Consider the following 19242-nt stretch of genomic DNA (forward strand, 5'->3'; position numbering starts at 1 on the left):
ACAGTGAAGGCCTGAGGATTCAGTGGGAGGGAATCTAAAGGAATACCCGCCCTACGGCTCTGTCCCCACTGGAGCAGAAATGAAGACCGAGGAGCCCGAGCAAGGGTCAAGGTTGGCACAGCCATAAAGGGAGCCAAGTAGGGATGGACAGAAAGGCTGGTGAGCAGCACTGAAGGGCTAAACACTGGGTAACCAAGAACCTGAAAGCAGCCCGTGCCCAACCACTGGGGAGTGACAGAAGCAACGACGGTGCTTCTGTTACAAGGAACAGACAACTGTGCGGGTGCAAGGAAAACCCACGTGAAATCATGGGAAAACAAAAACAGAAACCAAAATGGAAGTATACCCACGGTGCTGTACAAAGGGAACGTTTCCCTCAAGAGCTCTCCTCTGTGTTTTCCGACACAGAAAGTAGATAACTACAGTGGCAAAAAAACAAACCAAACCAAAGCACACAAGTAGTTCCTTGTTGGCTGCACAGCAAAAGAACCACGAGGTGGGAAGGACAGGTGAGTGAGCAAAACCCCATCAACCGCCACCTAGAGCACTTGGTACCAGAAAGCCCCTCGGAGCCCAGGGCAGGGACCTTCCGAGGACAGAAGTCGGCCCGGCTCCCGCTACGGAAGGGTCACCTTGAATAGCTGGCAGGCCGCGGCTGCAGCCTGCCGTTCAGCGTCGATCTTCTTGCTGCCATAGCCTTCTACCTCCACGCTCTTGGGCCACTTTATGTGGAGGGTGACTTTCTGGGGAAGAGAAGAGACAATCAGGACCCTGGCCTCTCCAGACCGCGGAGGAGCTGCAAATCACATGGAGTTGCTGTGGGCCTGATGGCAGCCGAGCCGAGAGCAGGCAGCACCCCGCGCCACGGCTGACCCCCGTGAGGCTCTAACCTTCCCATCCTCAAGCCGTTCATCCCACCTCAAGTTGTTTTGCTTCTTCAAAGTGCCATGTTCTAGCCAGAGAGCAAGGTGGGACCCATCTTTATTGTTAAAAATCTTCATTCAGAATGGTTTGCCTGCATGCTTCTGTGGGTCCCAGGACCTACGAGACTCTAGGAACAGGAATTTTTTATCAACTCTGACCCTCTGCAGTCCCAGTTATTCAACAGGGACCAGAACCAGGGGTCAGTGCAGAGGCCTGTCATACCCAAGATGGGAACTCCTCACCTCATCTCCTCTGTGTTCCCTTCTTCTAAACCAGGCTCTTTTTCAGACCTAGCTTTGCTTTGAGAGTCTCTGCTGACCATTTGCAATTCACAGAACCTACTCTATGGCCTCCCTGACAAAGACACCTGAGGGAGAAAAGGGCAGCCGGCCTCTTTCCTGAGAGTCACACCAACACGTCTCCCAGCCACCAGTGAGTTACCTTTTTCTTCGGTCCATTCGTGTGCACGTAGACCAGTTTGTCTTTTGCATGTGAGATGCCGAGGGCTCTTCCAATTACACTGTTGAGAAGGTTTTTGGGCTGTGGGAACTCTTTTAATAGGTCCCTAGAAGCTAAGAAAATAAGAACAAAAGCGTTATAAACTCCATGGGGTGTGTATCAAGACAACCCTGGGCTGGATACTGAGGATGTTGGCTCATGACCCCAAACCACCCACGAGCATCTAGGTAAAGGAGGGAGGAATGGCTTCAGGGTTTACAGGGGACAGTAAACGTGCACAACCAGACCCACTTGCACAACCATTTCCTGAAGGAGAAGGACCAGTGAGCCACACACCACAGAGAAGAGCCAGCATCCTCTTCCCCATAAGCTCCTGATTTAATACATCAGCTACAGAAGCCTAGGCGGCAACAAACCCCCCTTGTCTGAAAGAAGGTACTGAACAAAAAACAAAAACAAAACTCCACCACACACACACAAACTGGAGAAAAAGACAATGCAAGGCCCCTCCTAAAACAAACGACACACAAAAGGGAGGGTTGGTCCCAAAGTCTGAATACCAGGCCCCAGCTCTCAGCTGCACCTCAGCACCCTGCAAAAGGCCTCTTCGAGCCAGGTTCTGTTTGGGACATTGAACAGGGACCTCCACAGCTGAGACACAGGCATAACCTATTCCTCCCCCAAGTTCGCTGGAGTCAAGTGGAGGCAGGATGCATCAGACACCCCGAGAAGTACCCCACTTTTTTCCACTTGTACTTTGGCTCAATCCCAGAGTACAAATGGCTGAGATGTCCAACTAGAGGCAGTTTGTACCAGACATAAGGCCCAGCCAGGCCGTGAAGAAGCCTGCTGGGAGCAGCTAAAAACAGAAGTAAAGGCCCCAAAGCACCAAAGTGGCCCTCAAGAGATGCAGGGTCAGAGACTGGCAGAGGAGATGGGGAAACCTTTTCATTCTCCACCCAGTCTCTGGCGTTCTATTCGGCTTCAAACAAGCTCCAAAAAGAAAAACCTTGTACATGTGCCCCTGCACGCAGCAGTCATAAATCACCCAGGGAGATTTTTCACCATAATGGGCACCCTGACCCTCATCAGGCCACTTAAGAATGGTGGTGATGTTGGGGGAAGCCTCTGTACTTTGACAAAGGCGCCCCCTGCCCGGGAGTTCTGGTGTAACCCTAATCCTGGGCTGAGACGGTTTCCCTGGAGCAGATGACTGTGTCAACTGGCCAAGAAGGAGGACTCTGCCTGACTCTGCCTCCCTCTAAAGAACTTATAAAGCAACCGAGATTCAAGCAGTTAAGACTGGTACTTAAGTAGACTCAAAGGGCTTCCCACAGAGGGACCCAAAGTTAAGAGCCTACTAGACCCCCAGGCACAACAGATGTGCACTGGTCCCCCCTCCAGCTCTACAGGGCAGGAGGGGGTTGATAGGGATGCTCTCACCAGTCTCATTCCCTGCGCTATTCAGGAGCCACAACGCTGGGAATCATTCTGTCTCTACCTCAAATCCTGAAGTACCAAGTGTATTTTGGGCTCTTTCCCACTCTGGTGAGGATGTGCTTACCCTTGATGCTCTAACCCTTGACCACCCATTCCGGAGGGAGGTGGATGTTTCCCTGTTTTCCCCCACGCCCTCGAGGTCCCGCGCCTCTCACCTATTCTTGCCTGGTGTAGGCGCTCCCGTCCCCGAACCTCCGCGCCCGGGGTCCATTTGGGCCTGTGCCACACTGAGCTTTACACCAGCAGCGCTGCAGCCCGCCACCGGCCGGCGGTCTCGGCCACTAGCGGAGAGGGGCCCCGGCCCGCCAGGCCCGACCCCGGCCCGCGCCCCCAGCTCTGCCAGCCCCGGCAGCCAAGAGCGTCGCGGAAAGGCCGCCCCGACCCTCACCGTTCACCATGCTCCCGTCGCCTTCTCCGGGGCCGCTAAGGGTCACCCCTGCCTCGGCCTCGGCGGCCTCCTTCGTGCCATCGGGGTGGGCGCAGCCTGACGAGAGGCCGCGCGAGCGTCCCTGTCGCCCAGTGGCGCGGGGGCCCGGTGGTCGCAGGCGTGGAGAGACGCCGGCAGCCAGCGCCATGAGCCTCCTGGCGGCCGCCATGGCGCTCCCGCCGGCCCCCGCGTGCTCGGAGCCGGGAAGCCACAGGCGGGAGAGCGGGAGCGCAGGAGCAGCGGCCCGCGCGCCCCCTGGCGGCCGGGAGGACCGGGAACGGGGACCAGCCATCGCGGTCCAGGCGCCCAGCTTCCCAGCCTCCCGCGTCCCGGGTTTGTCATCCGGTGGGCAGCCTGACCCGGCTGGCACCCAGCTCAATTCACTGCCCCGGCAAAACCCAGAGACTCGTCGTCTGAATAGGAGGCAGGAAGGCGGAAGGGGACTTTTCGGGAAAAGTTCAGGCCTTAGCTCAATCAACGTCCATCCAAGGAGATGAACTCCAGGCTCCTTCTAGGTCCCACCCATTGCTCATAAATACCTCTCACATGCCCTGGCAAATTGGCTTGCACCCCATACCCAAGAAGGAGGATAACCGCTAAACCAGGGCACCCCCATCTCATTTAATGGCTTACAAAGTAAACCTGATGAAGAATCTGGTTCCGGGACAGAAAAGACCTCCCGAACATAAGCAGACCACTTTTAATTCCAGGGCTGGAGTCAAAGGTGAAAAATACCAGATTTGGATAACGTGCCCAAGAACTGAGCTGGTCCAGCAGTGTGAGTCTGAAGCTGCTGTTCCTTACTTGTTTGAAAGCCAAATGGATTCTATTTCCAAACTACTATGCCTGGGTTCTAGCCAGTCTCGTTCCCCTTCTGCTTCGTATGGCACTGAGGAACAGAAATTTGGCTCAGCTGGGAATCACACTGAGTCTGCACGTTGGGGCAGTGACAGCAAGGGGCTTGGTTAGAGGTTGGCAGTGCAGCTGGGGATACGCTGGGAGGGAGGGTTTTGTTTGTGTGTTTGTTTTATAATTCTAGATCTGACTCCGAGGACTCCTGGAGAGCTTGTTAAAACATTGCTGGGAGCCGCCCCCAAAGTTTCTTATTCATTAGGTCTGGAATGGAGCCCAGGAATCTGCATTTTTAACAAGTTCCCAGATGATAATGAGACTGCTGGTCTGAGACCTCACTCTGAGAACTGCTGGCCTATGGCAAGAATGTAGGATATGACTCCTAATACCTGGGCTTAGTCCAAGCTCTGTCACTTGCCAGCTGTGAACCTTGGGCAATTTCATCAGTTGGGAAAACGAGGACACACTTGCTGTGCTCATTTGGTATGGCTGTGGTGAGGATAAAATGGGACTGTCCGGAAGGCGGCTCGGCAGGGTGCTCTGGTAGAGAAGCCCCTCTGAGGTCTGAGACAACACACCCGGCACAGGATGGGTCAGCTTCAACTCCCACTTCTCTATTCCCTCCTCGGAGGGCTTTTAGCAGGAAAGGGGCAAAAGGGAAAGTGACCTTGGCGGCAGGTCTGACCTCACAAGGGGACACCACCATCTGTATCAAACGCCCCTATCCAGATCACCCACATTGGGATGGCGAGACCCCTGGGGCAGGAGATGATTCCACAATGGCTTTGACTTTGGCCAAGTGTCACTCTAACTGGCCAAATGCCAAGGCATCCGCCCAGCTTCTCGGTAGTTTTCAGGGACTGTTAGCAGCCCAAATTCCCTCAAAAGAATCTAGAAGCTTACCAAGCCTGATAATGGCATTAGGGGCTGAGGCCAAATTATGAAAACGGTAGTGTCTGAAAGCTGAAGGAGACAAAAGCCTAGACAAAGACCCCCACCCCGTGGAAAGCAGGGCCTGGGCCCATCATGGTGCTGCGGCAAGCCCTCAGTATAGCACCCTGTTCTGACAGCCACTTAGTCAGGCTAAGGTCAGAACACTGATTTCTTGGATCTGCTCCCAAAGGGGCCAATGTGGAGGGATAGACACAAATTAGGACTGGCCATGAGTTGTTAACTGGTCAAGCAGGGTGATAAGTACTTGGGGTTCACCATACTATTTTCTCTATTTTAGAAAATGTATTTTGAACAGATGTTTGAAATTTTATGTATAAAAAAAAAGCATCATGTGGTGCCAACCAACTAGTTGGTTCTCAGGTAGCTCCTTGACCCCCTTTGCTATTTCATTTACTGCATCTGGGCTCTAACAGCTGGTATCAACTTGAGCAAATATTTCACTTCCACGAACCTCACTGCCTCTTATAAAATGAAGGCAACTCTTACATCCGGGTCTTAAAAATCTTCTGGTTTTGTGATCTTCTCCACATTGGTCTAGAGCAGGGGTTGCCAAACTACAGCCTGCAGACCAAATCCACCCACTGCTTGTTTTTATAAATAAAGTTTTATTGGAACATAGCCATGCTCATTGTTTGTGTATGATCTATCACTGCTTTCACACTACAGTGGCAGAGTGAAGGAGCTGCAAATGAAACCACACGGCCCAGAAAGCCCAGAATATGTATTTTGTGACACTTAAAGTTTGCTGACTCCCGCCTCAGAGAATTTTGAAGAAAGTTAGAAGGGCTCAGGTATGCCCTCTTCCTTTCCACCAACATTAAAGACTTCTCCTCCACTCTCCATTCTTTGGGGAGGGAAAGTTGACTCCTCCTTTGCCTGTGAAAAGGAAGAAGCTTTTGAAAAAAAGAAATGTTTTACTGGCTCGGGGATCCCTCCGTTCATTTCTGACTCAAGCACGACATCTGGTACTAAATGTTCTAAACAACAACATCTGGGAGTGTGGAATTAAAGTGTGAAGGAGCTGCTGAATACACAGGAGGATGTTTTAGGACCCTAAACTTTAGAGGCCCCGGGAAAAAGCAACAAGAGGAAGCCCGAGATAGTCCAGACTTGGGGCCGACTAGAGAACTTCTGGGGGCGGAGTGAGAAGGAGCATCTCAGTCAACATTCTGTCAGTGTCTTCAACCACAGGTAGATTTTGTGGACGGTCGAAATGGCAAGACATGGTGCCCCTGGCTGGCAAAAGGGAAGGTAAAGGGGGCTACAGGAGCCAGGCAGCCACCCTGACCGCCCTACCCATCCTCAGGGCTTTCCCATCCACATGTGTAAAGCCACAGGGTCCCCTGAGGTAAACCACCGCGCCAAGAAGAGGGGACACATGTGTATGAGGGAATGGACAGGAAGGACTAGTCCTGTGGCCCCAGGATCCTGCCAGAAGGGCTGTTATCCCACATTGCTTTCCAGTACTGTCTCAGATCAGGGTGGGTGGGAAAAACCGACAGAAGGGGCTCTGAATTTCCTCACCCTTTACCAAGGAGGCCTTGGTAAGAGGTTGGCGGTAGAATGGGGGGAGACTGGCAAAGGAGCTGGGAGTTTGTTCCAATTCCAAATCTGACTCTATAACCTATTCCAGTGGCCACCATTTTGTGAGCTCTGTCTTCCTGTCTGAACACCAGAGAGACTGTTTCTGCCACACACACTTCCTTGTAAAGGCAGAGGCACCAGTGAAGCCACTAGGGAATCAGAAAGCATGGCAGAAAGGCCCAACAGTCATGTGTGGACTAAAAGGTCTGTTGCTTCTGGGATGAAGAAATGGAGGCAAGAAAGGGAGAGAAAGGGAGAGAGAGAGAGGAGGCAAAGATGCATACAGCCATGGATGCCTTCTGGAGGCGCAGCTGTGAGGAGACAATCAGGCTCAGGGGGTCTGTGCTCCTACAGGGAAGACAGCGCAGGGACTGTCCCCCACCGGGAGCAGCTGCCCCCCAGTGCAGCAACCTTCTCCTCTGCATGTGCTCAAGGAGGCACTGCCTAGCCGTGCTGCCTGGTTCATCCCGCCTAACCATCTTTAAGCTTAGCCAAAGCACATCTGACACTCTCAGAGCCACTCACCTGCCATGTTGGAAATGTTAACGTTCAGCCTTTTCGAGTTACAGGGCATTTTAAGAAAGAAAAAAAAAAGGGCAATCAACTCTTGTTTTGGCAACGGGAGGGGGGTGGCATTTCTTTAACACCTAAGTCAAATGGTCAGAGGGGCTGGAAGTATTTCTTTCTACGCTGCTGTCTGGAGTCGGGGCCACTGCAGCAGGAGGACGTCGCATGTGGACACTGCGTGGGAACAGGGCAGCAGCGTGGGCTGCAGAAACTGAGGTGCTCTGTGCTCCCCGACCCTTCCTGAGCTCTTGACCTTCAAAGCACTTTACAGACAGAGCCTAAAGTGGACATGCTGTCTCCACAGGAGGCAAAGACTCTATGGCCTAAAATCGTGTTCTTCCGCTAGGCAACTGGCGTTGGGGTGCGAACAGCCAGCCAAGGGGCAGAGGGCAGCTGTCAGAGGAAAGCAAGAAGCCACCAGGGGCACTGGTCTTAGCAGACCTGGAAAAGCTCTACGTCTGAGGGAGGAGCGGAGACACTCACAGGCAGGCATGCTCCCCCGGGTCCCATCACTGGCCCCATCCCTGGGTACCAGTGGAACCTGAGGGGAGCTACCACCTGTCCGGGCGTGCTCACATCCTCCCCAGTCAAAAGGAGAGCCTACCCTGCCAAATGGACTGAGAGACAGATCTGAATGTCAGTAAAGTGCTTTGAGGAGCTGGGGGGAGGTGAGGAGGGGATCTGCCAGGCATCCCCAAAGCCTCCAAGATGGAGGACACGGGGCCTGGTTAGGGCTCTCTGTTCTGGCCCTGCTACAGGCGCCCTGTGCTTTCTGAGCCACCTGAGCCAGGGGCCACCTAGAAGAGCCAAGCCCTGCAGATTCACCACACTGGTGCTGAACACCCAGACTGAGCCTAGGCTTTATGCCTGGTCACACGAGGAAGCCCAATGAGACCACAGGGTCTAAGCCAGGGGGCCAAGGATCATAAAATAACCCAGACCTTTCCAAATCATCTCTCCCTGAGGGTTCCAACAGCTCGCTAGCCCCACTCTTCCTCACTGGCTTTCCAGAGGACCATGACCCTGGCACCCGGGCTCCCACTGCCGCCCGCCTCCCCAAAGACCCTGGACCAAGCTGATGCTGGAGGCAAGGCTCCTCCCTTACCTCGAGAGATGGTCCCTCCAGGGGCAGGGTTGACACACATGGGTGGAAGGCGGGGTGGGGGAAGTTTGCACTGACGCTGCCTGTGCTGGGCCCGATCTGGGGAAAGAGAGAGGGCATCAGGGTGACGTGTTCTCACCCCTCACAGTTACAGATCCCTGAACTGACTCACCCCAGAGCATCTGGGAGGAGCTCTGGGCAGCAGGGCTGCTGGACGGTATGTGCAGCCAGTCACAGGCTCTGAGAAACAGTGCCACTGATTCCACACAGAAAGAAGACAACTGTCTTACGTAGACGGGATACACGATAACTTTGTAGAGATCCCTTCCTGACTCTCAAAACAGCCCTCAAACTCTCCTGTTCCCTGAGCCACCTTCTGTGAGTGAAACACCCATCCCACTTCCTTCTCTACAGTCATGAGTGGTGAGGATGAAACAAGAGAACAGTTGAAAACTGAAAAACCATGGTACTGTATAAATCCCCTTATCTGTCTTCCACTTATGGTAGCTATCCCCTGTGTCTGCTGTTGGTTCCCAGATGGCCATTTTAGCGAGCAGGTCTCAAATTATTCTTTCCCTCTAAGAAATGGGCCAGAAAAGGACTGACTGTTGGGGTCCTCCCTAAGCCAAGACCAGACCCACACTTACCAGCTTTCTCTCTCTTTATAAAAGTCAGTGGTTTGCCATTCCAAATACTTCCATTCATTTGGAGACTAAATACTACTTATCAGCGACCTATAAAGTATGTTTTTAAGAAGTTCCAAAACTTTGCTACGCATGAACACCACGGTCGCACAGGAAGGTGGGAAGGTACGGGGAGTAAGGTTTATATGTTGAACACACTGACACGACGAAGGCGTCACCGCATCCCTGGGTCTGTGGGGAAGGTGCACGTGCTCTCTGCTCTCTTTGCCCCACTGGTTTCCATATGATAAATGGGGTAGGAGAGGAGCAGGGAGAGACAGCCACACGCACCACACACTTGAGCAACGGGCTGTGCGGCTACCATGATGTCCACTTCCACAGTGCAAACTGGCTCATATGCAATTGGTACAGGAGGGAATGACATCAGTAAAACGTGAGAGGGGCGCCTGGGTGGCACGGCGGTTAGGCGTCTGCCTTTGGCTCAGGGCGTGATCCCGGCGTTATGGGATCAAGCCCCACATCAGGTTCCTCTGCTATGAGCCTGCTTCTTCCTCTCCCACTCCCCCTGCTTGTGTTCCCTCTCTCCCTGGCTGTCTCTATCTCTGTCGAATAAATAAATAAAAAAATCTTAAAAAAAAAAAAAAGTGAGAAGACTCAGTTCAAATGTGATTTTTCTAAGGCAAGGGAACTGAAACAGCAAAGGGAGAATTATAATTTTCAACAAGAAAACAAAAGACCCCCATGTACATGTATGTATACACACACACACACACACACACATATGTATGTTTATTTTTTTTGAGAGAGAGAGGGAGCGCACACGTGCGAGCAGGGGTGGGAGGGGCGGAGGGAAAGGGAGAGAGAGAGAATCTTAAGCAGGCTCCCTGCCCAGCACAGAGCCCAACACAGGGCTCGATCCCACAACCCTGAGATCATGACCTGAGCTGAAATCTTGAGTCGGGCGCTTAACCCCCCGAGCCACCCAAGCACCCCTCAACTCTATTTTTTAAAACTTAAAATTAAGTGCCTGTAGGGAATCAAGGTGACAGATACATGGGTGCTCACTATACGATTTCTTCAACATTTCGGTAGTTTTGAAAATTTCCATACCAACGTGTGGGGGGGAGCCAGCACCTGCAGTGAGCTCCTCCTCCCCCACTGTCAGCTGCACGTGCGCCTTCCCGGCAGCCCCCCGGGCTCAGAGCCCCACTGCCACCCGCGCGGCCTCAGCCCAGCCAGCTCTGCGCCCGTTAGAACACGTTCTGTACATTTTTAGCATTGCACGGCGCTGCCTGCCTCGGCTGTCCACAGCATCTCCCCAGCCCCCAGTGACTGCTGTTGTCACACTCGGGCCATCAAGTTGCGCTGTACCGCCTCTGCTCGGTTTCTCCCACAAGCCTTCTTATGATGTGAGAGGTGTGTGATTCTGCAGAAAACACATACGGTGTTACAGCAGAAATGCCTGCAGGGTCTTCTGGAACAAAGTGCCTAGGATCAAGGTTTATCTTGAAATTAAGGCGGGAAATGACCAGCTCAACCTCTCCAGTCCGGTTTGAGAAGGTTCTCATTCATATCCAGGGACGCTGGATTGAAAAAAAATAATAAATGATTTGATGATTACCTGTTTCATTAAGCATGTTCAGTAATGGGGGGGCAGGGGAGTTGTTACAATCCCATAACATCACTGAGCCCTCTTCTGACCATGAAGCTGGAGGGAAATTGCACATTCTTGTTGATCTCGTGTTTTTCAAAGTTTTGTGCTGACTATAAAAGACTCAGCTTGCTCTCTGTGGCCTGATTCTGATGGCATTACCTCCAAGAGACAGGAAACTTGTGTTAAGAAGCCAGCAAAGGCAGTAACAGGCCACTTACCAGGCCCACAAGCGTGCTAGCCGGGAGGTGCTGGCAGCTCCGCTGAATTACGTAAGAGGAAAGACGGCAGCCACAGACCCAGTGGGCCACGGTCCACAAAGCTGCAGGGGACTGCTCCAGCTCTTACCTTCAGAAGCATCCGGTGGCCCGCCCCATTGAGACTCCAAGCCCCGGAGTGCAAGAAAGCATCTCTGACACAAAGCTGTCTCCACACTAGTGTCCCCTACACAGGTGCTCAATCGTGCTGCCGCACAGCACACCACATGCTGAGGCCAGGCTGTCGCTCTCCGGCAAAACTCCGGCTATGGGGCTGCACCCCAGAGAGATCAATCCTCTCACATTTATCAAGGGCCCGCCAACTCCAGACTAAGGGCTGGAGACAGACCACAGCCAAGCGCTTTTCCTATATTATCTCTAATCTTCACTATACCTCTGAAGATAGGGAATGGGAAACAGGATCGGGTAAGTTAACACCTTGCTAGTGTTAATGGGAACCAGATACGAACCCCAGAGAGTCTGACTCAAGCTTGACGCCATGTGACATTTCCTCTCAGGATTCATGACACCTTAGGGAGCTCATAATCTCATCATGAGGAGCAAAGAAACATAAAAACTAGATAAGAGATAAAGAACAGTCCTATACAACAATAAAAATGTCACAAGGCCACACATGACCAATTGCCAAGGTCATGGTGCAAACCACAAGTGATACTAGCATTCAGAAGACAGGAAAGGGCATTCGGCCTTACAGTCAGAAAAGAAAAGGCAGGTTTGCCTGAAGGAAAATATTCAAGGCAGTAAACTCTTTCTGATTAATGGTTTTCCCTGAGACCTTCAAGCATAAAATGCTTGTTGGTAAGAATATAACACTTACCTGTGTGGAAAGCAAGGCCCCAAATCAGACTATGTCTGCTTATTACGTCCTGAAGCTACTTAATACCACAGATTGTGAATTTACCAGGTGTCAGGCCCTGTTCTAAGCTCTTTATATGTATTAACTCATCTGATCCTTAGAACAACCCTGTGAGGCAGGTACTAAGATCTGGCCCACTTACATCATGAGGAAATGAAGGCACAGCGGCCCAGTCACCTGCCTCCAGCCTTGGTCAGCAAGGGTGCAGAAGTGTGATGTGAACCAGGCATCTGGCTCCAGAATTTTTGCACAGTGAGGCTATGTTGGCTCCCATGAGACTGAATGCTAACAACGTCACTCCTGATGAAAAGCCTCTCGAACAAATCAATCCCCGGCTGAGAAAGGAAAATCACAAATGCTCTAAAGGAATTTTGCCACAACTCTCTCACCTGGTACCATCTCCCTAACATGTGGGAGTGAAATAACACAGCAAAAAGGACGATTATGATTTTTACTGCGCTCTCCATCTCTTTACAAAATCAGTGCTGTTCATTCAGACACTCCCACCACGAGAGAACCTATTTTCATCCAACTTTCACAAGTGGGTGGACAACAAAGCCCACTGATTAATAAGTAAACACAAAGCAATTAAGTGTACTTAATTTTCAGCTCAAAATGTGCTGTCCACACTAATCTCAAACCCAGTGTTTCCCTTTTCAGTCAGTTAACCAATGAAACCAGAATGATAGAGATTAATTTTTTCATGCAATATGAAAACACACGGAGTAGCTAAAAACAAACAAGGAGGGGGCGCCTGGGTGGCTCAGTCGGTTGGGCGTCTGCCTTCAGCTCAGGTCATGATCCCAGGGTCCTGGGATCAAGTCCCACATTGGGCTCCCAGCTCAGCGGGAAGCCTACTTCTCCCTCTCCCTCTGCTACTCCCTCTGCTTGTGCTCTCTCCTTGCTCTGTCAGATAGATAGATAGATAGATAGATAGATAGATAGATAGATAGATAGATAAATATCCTTAAAAATAAAACAAACAAAAAAGGAGGCAGAAACGTTGTTCCGAGCCCTGGTACATCCAGCCCTCCTCCTGACCCCATTCAACAGGACACCGCTCCGCCAAGGTTTTCCATGCCTTTAGGATCATAAGTGGGAGAGGACACACAATGGGGAGGAAGACCTTTTTTTTTTTTAATTTTTCGTAGGCTCCACACCCAGTGTGGAGCCCGATGCGGGGCTCCAATTCACGACCCTGAGATCAAGAATCACATCCTCTACCGACTGAGCCAGCCTGGGGCCCCCAGAGGAGGACCTTTTCAATCAGCGGTTTTGGAAGGTCTATTACAGTTCTCACTGATTTGTAAAATACGCTCAGACGGGAGTCTCACAGTCAGCATCAACAGAGATAACAGGCCTTTTACTCATGTTCCGTCAGAGGAGGAAAGTCATGCTCCTAAGATACGCACAGCCCTCTGGAATGTGGTCCTTGAAGGCTTCACCGGCTAGAGCACTTCCTCTATGCAGGAATGAAGGCTACCCTACAGCCCAGCCATGGTTCAATTCTGACAATCCTCTCACCCCATTTGCTGGAAAGCATGGATTCTAAAACTTGCCACAGTTTCTATGACCACTAATAAAGCAATGACTCGATCCACTTTCCCCAGCGTTTGCTGAGGCCTACCCTGTGCAGAAGACTGTGCCAGGTGCCACAAATGGTAAAGGAGCATGACAGGCCCTGGCTGCAGGAAGCTTCGAGTCTAGGGATGTGACAATTAGTTCAGAACAGACTAAGCGCAAGAGCGTACCGATAAGGTGCTGAGGAAAGTCAGAGAGAGGAGAGACTGTTATTTGGCTGGTAGAATCAGGAGTGGTTCGTGGAGGAAATGGTGTAAAACACTGGCTTAGAAAAACAGTTGGGAATCCAATGAGCAGTGAGTACGTGTGAGAGGATACTCGGGGGAGGAGCAGCAAATGAACACAGGGACTCGTCCAAGGACTCAGCCACAGGTTATAAGCACCGTGCAAGGGGAAGGCAGAGAAAGGACTTCGGTAAGTCATGCAAAGAAGGGGTCTAGGGCTCCACACTGGTAAGGGATCTCCACAGCCCTCACAACTGCCCGTCACAGGGAGGGAGGGCATGAGGTCACACGCACAGCTACGTTCTTACCTTTTCTGAATGAGTCCAGGCTGAACATTTCTGGCCAGGAGGGAAAGCTGGAATCCTAAGAAGGGGGGTTGTGAGGCAATGGTTACTATTCTTGGTCCAGAATCCTACAGAGAAGACTTCAATAACACAGAGAGCGCTGTCCAGAAGTCAAGAAAAATGAAGCTCTTCACTAATAAGCCCCAACTGCTGTTCCCAGTCTTAAGGATGCAAGGGCCATCTCCACTCTAATTATATGGCTTTTGTTTCTTTCTCATTGAGAGCTTTCTTCTTTCTCTGTCCTAAACGCCCTGAACCCTGCTCAACAGAACGAGATGCATTTCATCCTGAGAGACATATTTCCACCTCATCACAATACTTGCAATTTTCTTGGGACTTCCGGAAAGGAAGGAAATTCTATACAGACCCCTTTTCTCATGTGGCATCAGTGAACGGGACTGATGACTACTCTATGGACAGACTAGCTTACTGGTCTTTCACAAAACCCAGTCAAGCCCCTAGGGATGGGACTTGATGCAGTATCAAAGAGTAACTGTATCATAATTCAAAATAAAAAGCTTTTCATGGTGGAGTCTATTAAATAACAAATATCAACTTAAAGTTCAACTGTTGGGCAAAAATTTTGGTACATTTCGTTCATTTAATTGAAGAGTATACCTAGAACCTTAAAACACACACACACACACACACACACACAGATAAGTAACACCGCTGGTTTAATGACTTTGTTTTCAAAAACACTCAAACTCACTTATAGATGTTTTTAATAATGTAGTGCTCCGGGGTTGGTGCCGTAACCTTATGTGGCCTCAGTTTAAAAACATCTACACAATGTTTTAGCAAACCAGGATACTGTCCAACATTACAAGGAGTCTAATAGGGCCTACACTCCTGCTCCTGACTGCTTTCCCGTCTAATTCTCAAATGGCGGGAAGATGGGGGTGGAGGGCTGACCTGGGGCTGAATCTTTCAGGTCCATAGCAGGTCTGCCCTGATGGCCTCCTCTCCCCCAGGGATGCCGGAAATTTCAGCCGATAGGTTATGGTCGCTCAGAGAGAAAACTTCAATACAATATCAACAATGATACAATTCACTTTAAGAAGTTACATTCTATAGACTCCTTCTCTCCAAATTAAAAGAAAAAGGGTGTAATTTGAGATTCTAATCCTAAAGAAAAACCTGCAATACTATAAAATCTAAACCATCTAAGTGATTATTATTCAAGAGACAATACTTTCTTGCTAAGAAAGTAAATTAATTCGCTTGTAAACAGACTACTTTGCTTTTAAAAAGCCCCCCGACCCTCTCCAAGGCTCACATAACAGTATCTTTTCCTGTATCAGTCTTAAAATATGTATGATTTTCAAGATAGGATGTTTTAGAGATAGTTTACTGAGCTCTAAAACATGCCATAGAGATTGAAAAGAAAGGTTTTCTTGACATATATTTTCTTGAAATATATGTCCTTGAAATATAATTATGTTGGAAACTTTTATGATTCAGAGTTGCTCTTAAATAATTCAAAGACAAGTAAAATAATATTATGTCAAGAGTTCTTGCATAATGAAACACCACTTAACTCCAGGTAGAGTCACTATGGGACAATTCAAGGACAGAGAGATTCCGTAATGACTAATTAAAAATGACACCCTTCTTCCAAGACAGTCACAAATGGATTTAATACGTGCCTTTGCTTTACAGCGTGGCTGAGTATGAGGTCCGCCTCTGTTCTGTGTGCATGGCTAAATCAACTTACCTTACACGAGCAGTGACAGTCTCAGATTTTGTAGGCTTTTGAACTGGAGCTGAATTCTCTCCTTGCTATTCCTCATCACGAGGCTGGGCCTCCTCCTAAAAAATACAAGGCTGGGTCACTAAAGTGATGGGCCCCATGGGGCAAATAAAGTTGCTGCACACCACTGAAACCCATTTACTAACTCTAACGACAAGGACGAGTTTTGTTAATGGCATGAAGCACACACTGGACACACTGGCCTCACTTCAGGACCTGCCATGACAGACTCAAGACCCATCAAATTGTGAGCTGCCCTATACCAGCACCTGTAAGATACCAAGAAAGAGATGTCATGGTAAAGAGGGGTTTGCAGTCCTGAAAGCATTTTCTCCAAGCCCAGTGCAAAATCCCCTTCAGTTCTGAGTTCTAATCCCATAAGGTAGATAAAGAAGCTCTTTCAGATTAGGAAAATAACAACTGAACTAAAATAACAACATTTTTATAGTTCACAAAGCACTTCCCTAGACTTTACAGCACTTAATCTATGCAACTACCCAGGGAGGTTGAAATTATCTTTCCCAGAGAAGGAAATGGAGGCAGATTTTCCCAGAGAAAGTTACACAACTTGCCCGAGATCCCACAGCTGCCTCAGGACAGAATGGAAATCTGCAGTTAGGTACTGGACTCCAAAGCTTTACAAGCTTATACTACACTATTTTTCTTACTTCCGTGATACCATGCTGTTGCCTAGATGTCCCATGGTTCATTACTGGAAATAATATTTTATAGTGATATAAAGTTTGAAAGGGGCAAGATGGTCCAACTGATAAACTTCAGACCATGGCTACATAAGTTAAAACACTTGGAGAATAAATATCTTCTGGAGATAAACGGACAACCTACACAGGTAAAAAAAAATGCAGCAAAGTATGTATTTCCTGCATCTTCAACAGCTCTACAAATAAAGAGCACTATCATAAATGCTATCAGGAAAAGAGGTGTCCGTCCTGGAAACTCCAACACTCCAAGATTTAAGTGTAAATTGTATATGGTCAAGACCCACAATGAGAGCGGCTTTATTGCTTTCAAAGAAACTGCAAGGGAAACCATCACACAATGTCTCCTTTCCTCTGGCCAGTAAGTTGCAGTCAAAAACAGTTTGAGAGTCTGCACCTGGCCATCTGCAGTCCACCTGCTACAGTGTATGGCAAGCCCCTGTGAATTGGGATTGCAAAGTGGGACAATCTCTGTCTTGCAATATCACAATTAAGGTGACCAATATTGCTACACGAGGACTAGCTAGACAGCATGCTGACGCCATACTCCGGGCTTGGGGGTTCTGAGGACCCCTGGGACTCCAGTTCACTGCAAACAAAGGACCCAACATGCATTAGGTCTTCCCCTGCGAAATGGGGCAAGTCACCACCAGCAAACAAAGAACACCTCACCCCCTGGCCTCCCCCAGTGACAAGGTCGGTGCAAAAAGGGGCAAACCAGGGGGGCCAGAATGCACCAGGCCTCCCTTTGGATGAACGGTCCAGGCGGCACGGGGGACAGACAAAGGTCCCGGGGCACTCCGGGGGCTTCCTCCAGGCCCTGCCTCGGGGAACCGAGCATCCCCTGAGGCGGAGGCGTCGTTGCGCCAATGAAGCGGCCTCTCCCGCGGTCCCCGCGGAGCCCCTGGCTACCAGGCCCGCCCCGGCGGACCGGCCTGGCCCCCGCCCCCGCCCAGGCTCCATGGCAACGGCAGGCCGAGGCCTGGCTGCCCACGGCTCGGCCGGGCCGGCTTCGCGGGCAGGCCTAGGATGCCCGGCCTGCTCCTCGGGCCCGCCCGCTTCTCCTCCCCACTCTCCGCCAAGCCGGCGGTCGGACCCGGGCCCCTCCTCGCGCCGACCACCCCCGGCCACGGCAAGCTCCTCAAGGGGACACGAAAGGGGAGAATAAAAAGCCCAATTCACCTGTTGTTACAGATGTGAAACAAGCCTCGGTGCACCGCGCATGAGCCGCGGGCCCCCCCAACCACAGCGGGACTACAACTCCCACCAGCGGCGGCGCGGCCCCTTCCGGGTCCCGTGGCGGAAGTCCCGCCGGCCGCCCCGGCGTTCCCCGCCCCGCCTCCCGCGCCGACCCGGAGTCTGAGCGGGTCTCCGGCGGGTCCCCCACCCGGGGCTCGCAGTGGCCTCCCAGGGCTCAAGCCGCTGGGCGGCCAACCCGCGGCGAGACCCCGGCGCCGGGCCCAATGGGGGGCGGCCGTGGCGGGCGCAGGCGGGACTTCCGGCAGAGCTACCGAGGGGGTGGGCGCGCGGGCAGCTGTGGGGCCGCCGAGGGAGCGGGTCTGGGCTGCCGGGGCCCGGGCCCCACACGGCGCCCCCTCGCAGCGCCTCAGCATCCGGCAGTGTGAGAGCGGGAGGGCCCTCGCGCCCCCGCCCCGCGGCCCCCGACCAGTCAGGGCTGAACCGCGAACGAAATCCTGCTCGGGCTCCGGACCTCACCCGCCTTCCCCGCCACAGCCCGTGGCCACGCCTCTTCTCCTCTCCATCTCCCCTCCGATCTTCTGTTTCTGTAGGGAGGTGAGAATTTCTGCCTCACGACATTGTTAGGAGACCAACGCGATGGCACGTTGTAAACTGTACAACGGTGGGAGAAAGGACAAGGTGGCACTTGCTGGTCCGAGTGCCGCTGGGCGGCTCTGGAGGTCTGGGCCCCGCTCCCTGGCCTCGGAAGTGAGCAGAGGGCATGGTCCCTGTCAAGTGCCGCGGTCCTCTAGATCAGGCTCCCGTGGGCGTTCGGTGGAATCCAACTTCAAAAGGAAAGAACTCAGTTGGGGTTGCTCTGAGGCTGGGTCAGGATTTTACAGCTGGAACGACCTAGAACATGCTTTTAAAACGTGGCCTTCCAGGATATATGAAGAATTAGTGCCATATCCCGTCATTTTTGTCCAAGCAATTAAATGCAACAAGTTGTTTTTTTTTTTTTCCCCCTCTCTCTCTACATTGGACCGAAGGGTGGGGGAGGTGAGCGTGGAGCAGCATTCATTCATTCATTCAAATAATTATTTCCTTTTCTGAGCAGGACATGGTGCTGGGCTATGGGGGATGGGAAATGATCCCTGTACAGATAAACTTGAGTGAACTGTAGAGCAATTGTTAGAAGCAGGTTTTGAGGATACAACAAGCTGCCCTCGAGGGGCTTAGGGCCTGGTAGACAAGGTGAAAACATTGTGTGAGGCAAAAAGAAAGTGATAAATGCTGGAGAGGAGGTATCAAGTGTTAGAGGGTTGAGAGAAAGGAATAGTTAATGGCAGAATCAAGGAGAAGGAACCACAGAAGCAAAGACAGCCAGTGGAACAAAAGGCAAATTCTAAGAATATGCGGTAGCTTGCTGTGACGGGAGGGTTGGATATGTGTACCGGCTTTAGAGGCGATGGAACAAAGTATAGGTGGGAATGCTACGCTGAGGGATGTTGACTTTATTTGTATGCAGTTACTCTTCCTAAGACGTTATTTTTACAGGTCTAAGTAGGAAAGTAAAATAACCGTCGATTTTGAGGAAGGTTATTCTAAAAGTGTGAGGGGAAGATTGGCTGGAAAAATAGAAGC

The 19242-nt window shown here is 51.1% G+C and overlaps 1 protein-coding gene across 8 annotated transcripts in view; it reads right to left on the bottom strand.

The window, feature by feature from the left end:
• DHX30 (DExH-box helicase 30) overlaps positions 1 to 17813 on the bottom strand; it is a 31369-nt gene extending 13556 nt beyond the window's left edge. Inside the window, exons 1-8 of one of the 8 annotated variants that reach the window (XM_045778504.2) lie at positions 17602 to 17813; positions 15665 to 15759; positions 14863 to 14969; positions 13912 to 13966; positions 8373 to 8468; positions 7226 to 7254; positions 1366 to 1496; positions 633 to 743 (exon numbers count right to left, since the gene is read on the bottom strand). In XM_045778504.2, the coding sequence (XP_045634460.1) occupies positions 633 to 743; positions 1366 to 1496; positions 7226 to 7254; positions 8373 to 8468; positions 13912 to 13966; positions 14863 to 14887 (447 nt within the window). In that variant the 5' untranslated portion in view covers positions 14888 to 14969; positions 15665 to 15759; positions 17602 to 17813. Of the gene's footprint in view, positions 1 to 632; positions 744 to 1365; positions 1497 to 3271; positions 3515 to 7225; positions 7255 to 8372; positions 8469 to 10634; positions 10827 to 13911; positions 13967 to 14862; positions 14970 to 15664; positions 15760 to 17601 lie in introns of those variants that run through there. The other 7 variants (XM_045778507.2, XM_087867085.1, XM_087867086.1 and 4 more) reach the window with 7 other exon arrangements.
• Positions 17814 to 19242: the final 1429 nt, after the last annotated feature.

Source organism: Ursus americanus, chromosome 14 (assembly GCF_024610735.1).
Source record: "Ursus americanus isolate L20-20 chromosome 14, mUrsAme1.1.p, whole genome shotgun sequence".
NCBI lineage: Eukaryota > Metazoa > Chordata > Mammalia > Carnivora > Ursidae > Ursus > Ursus americanus.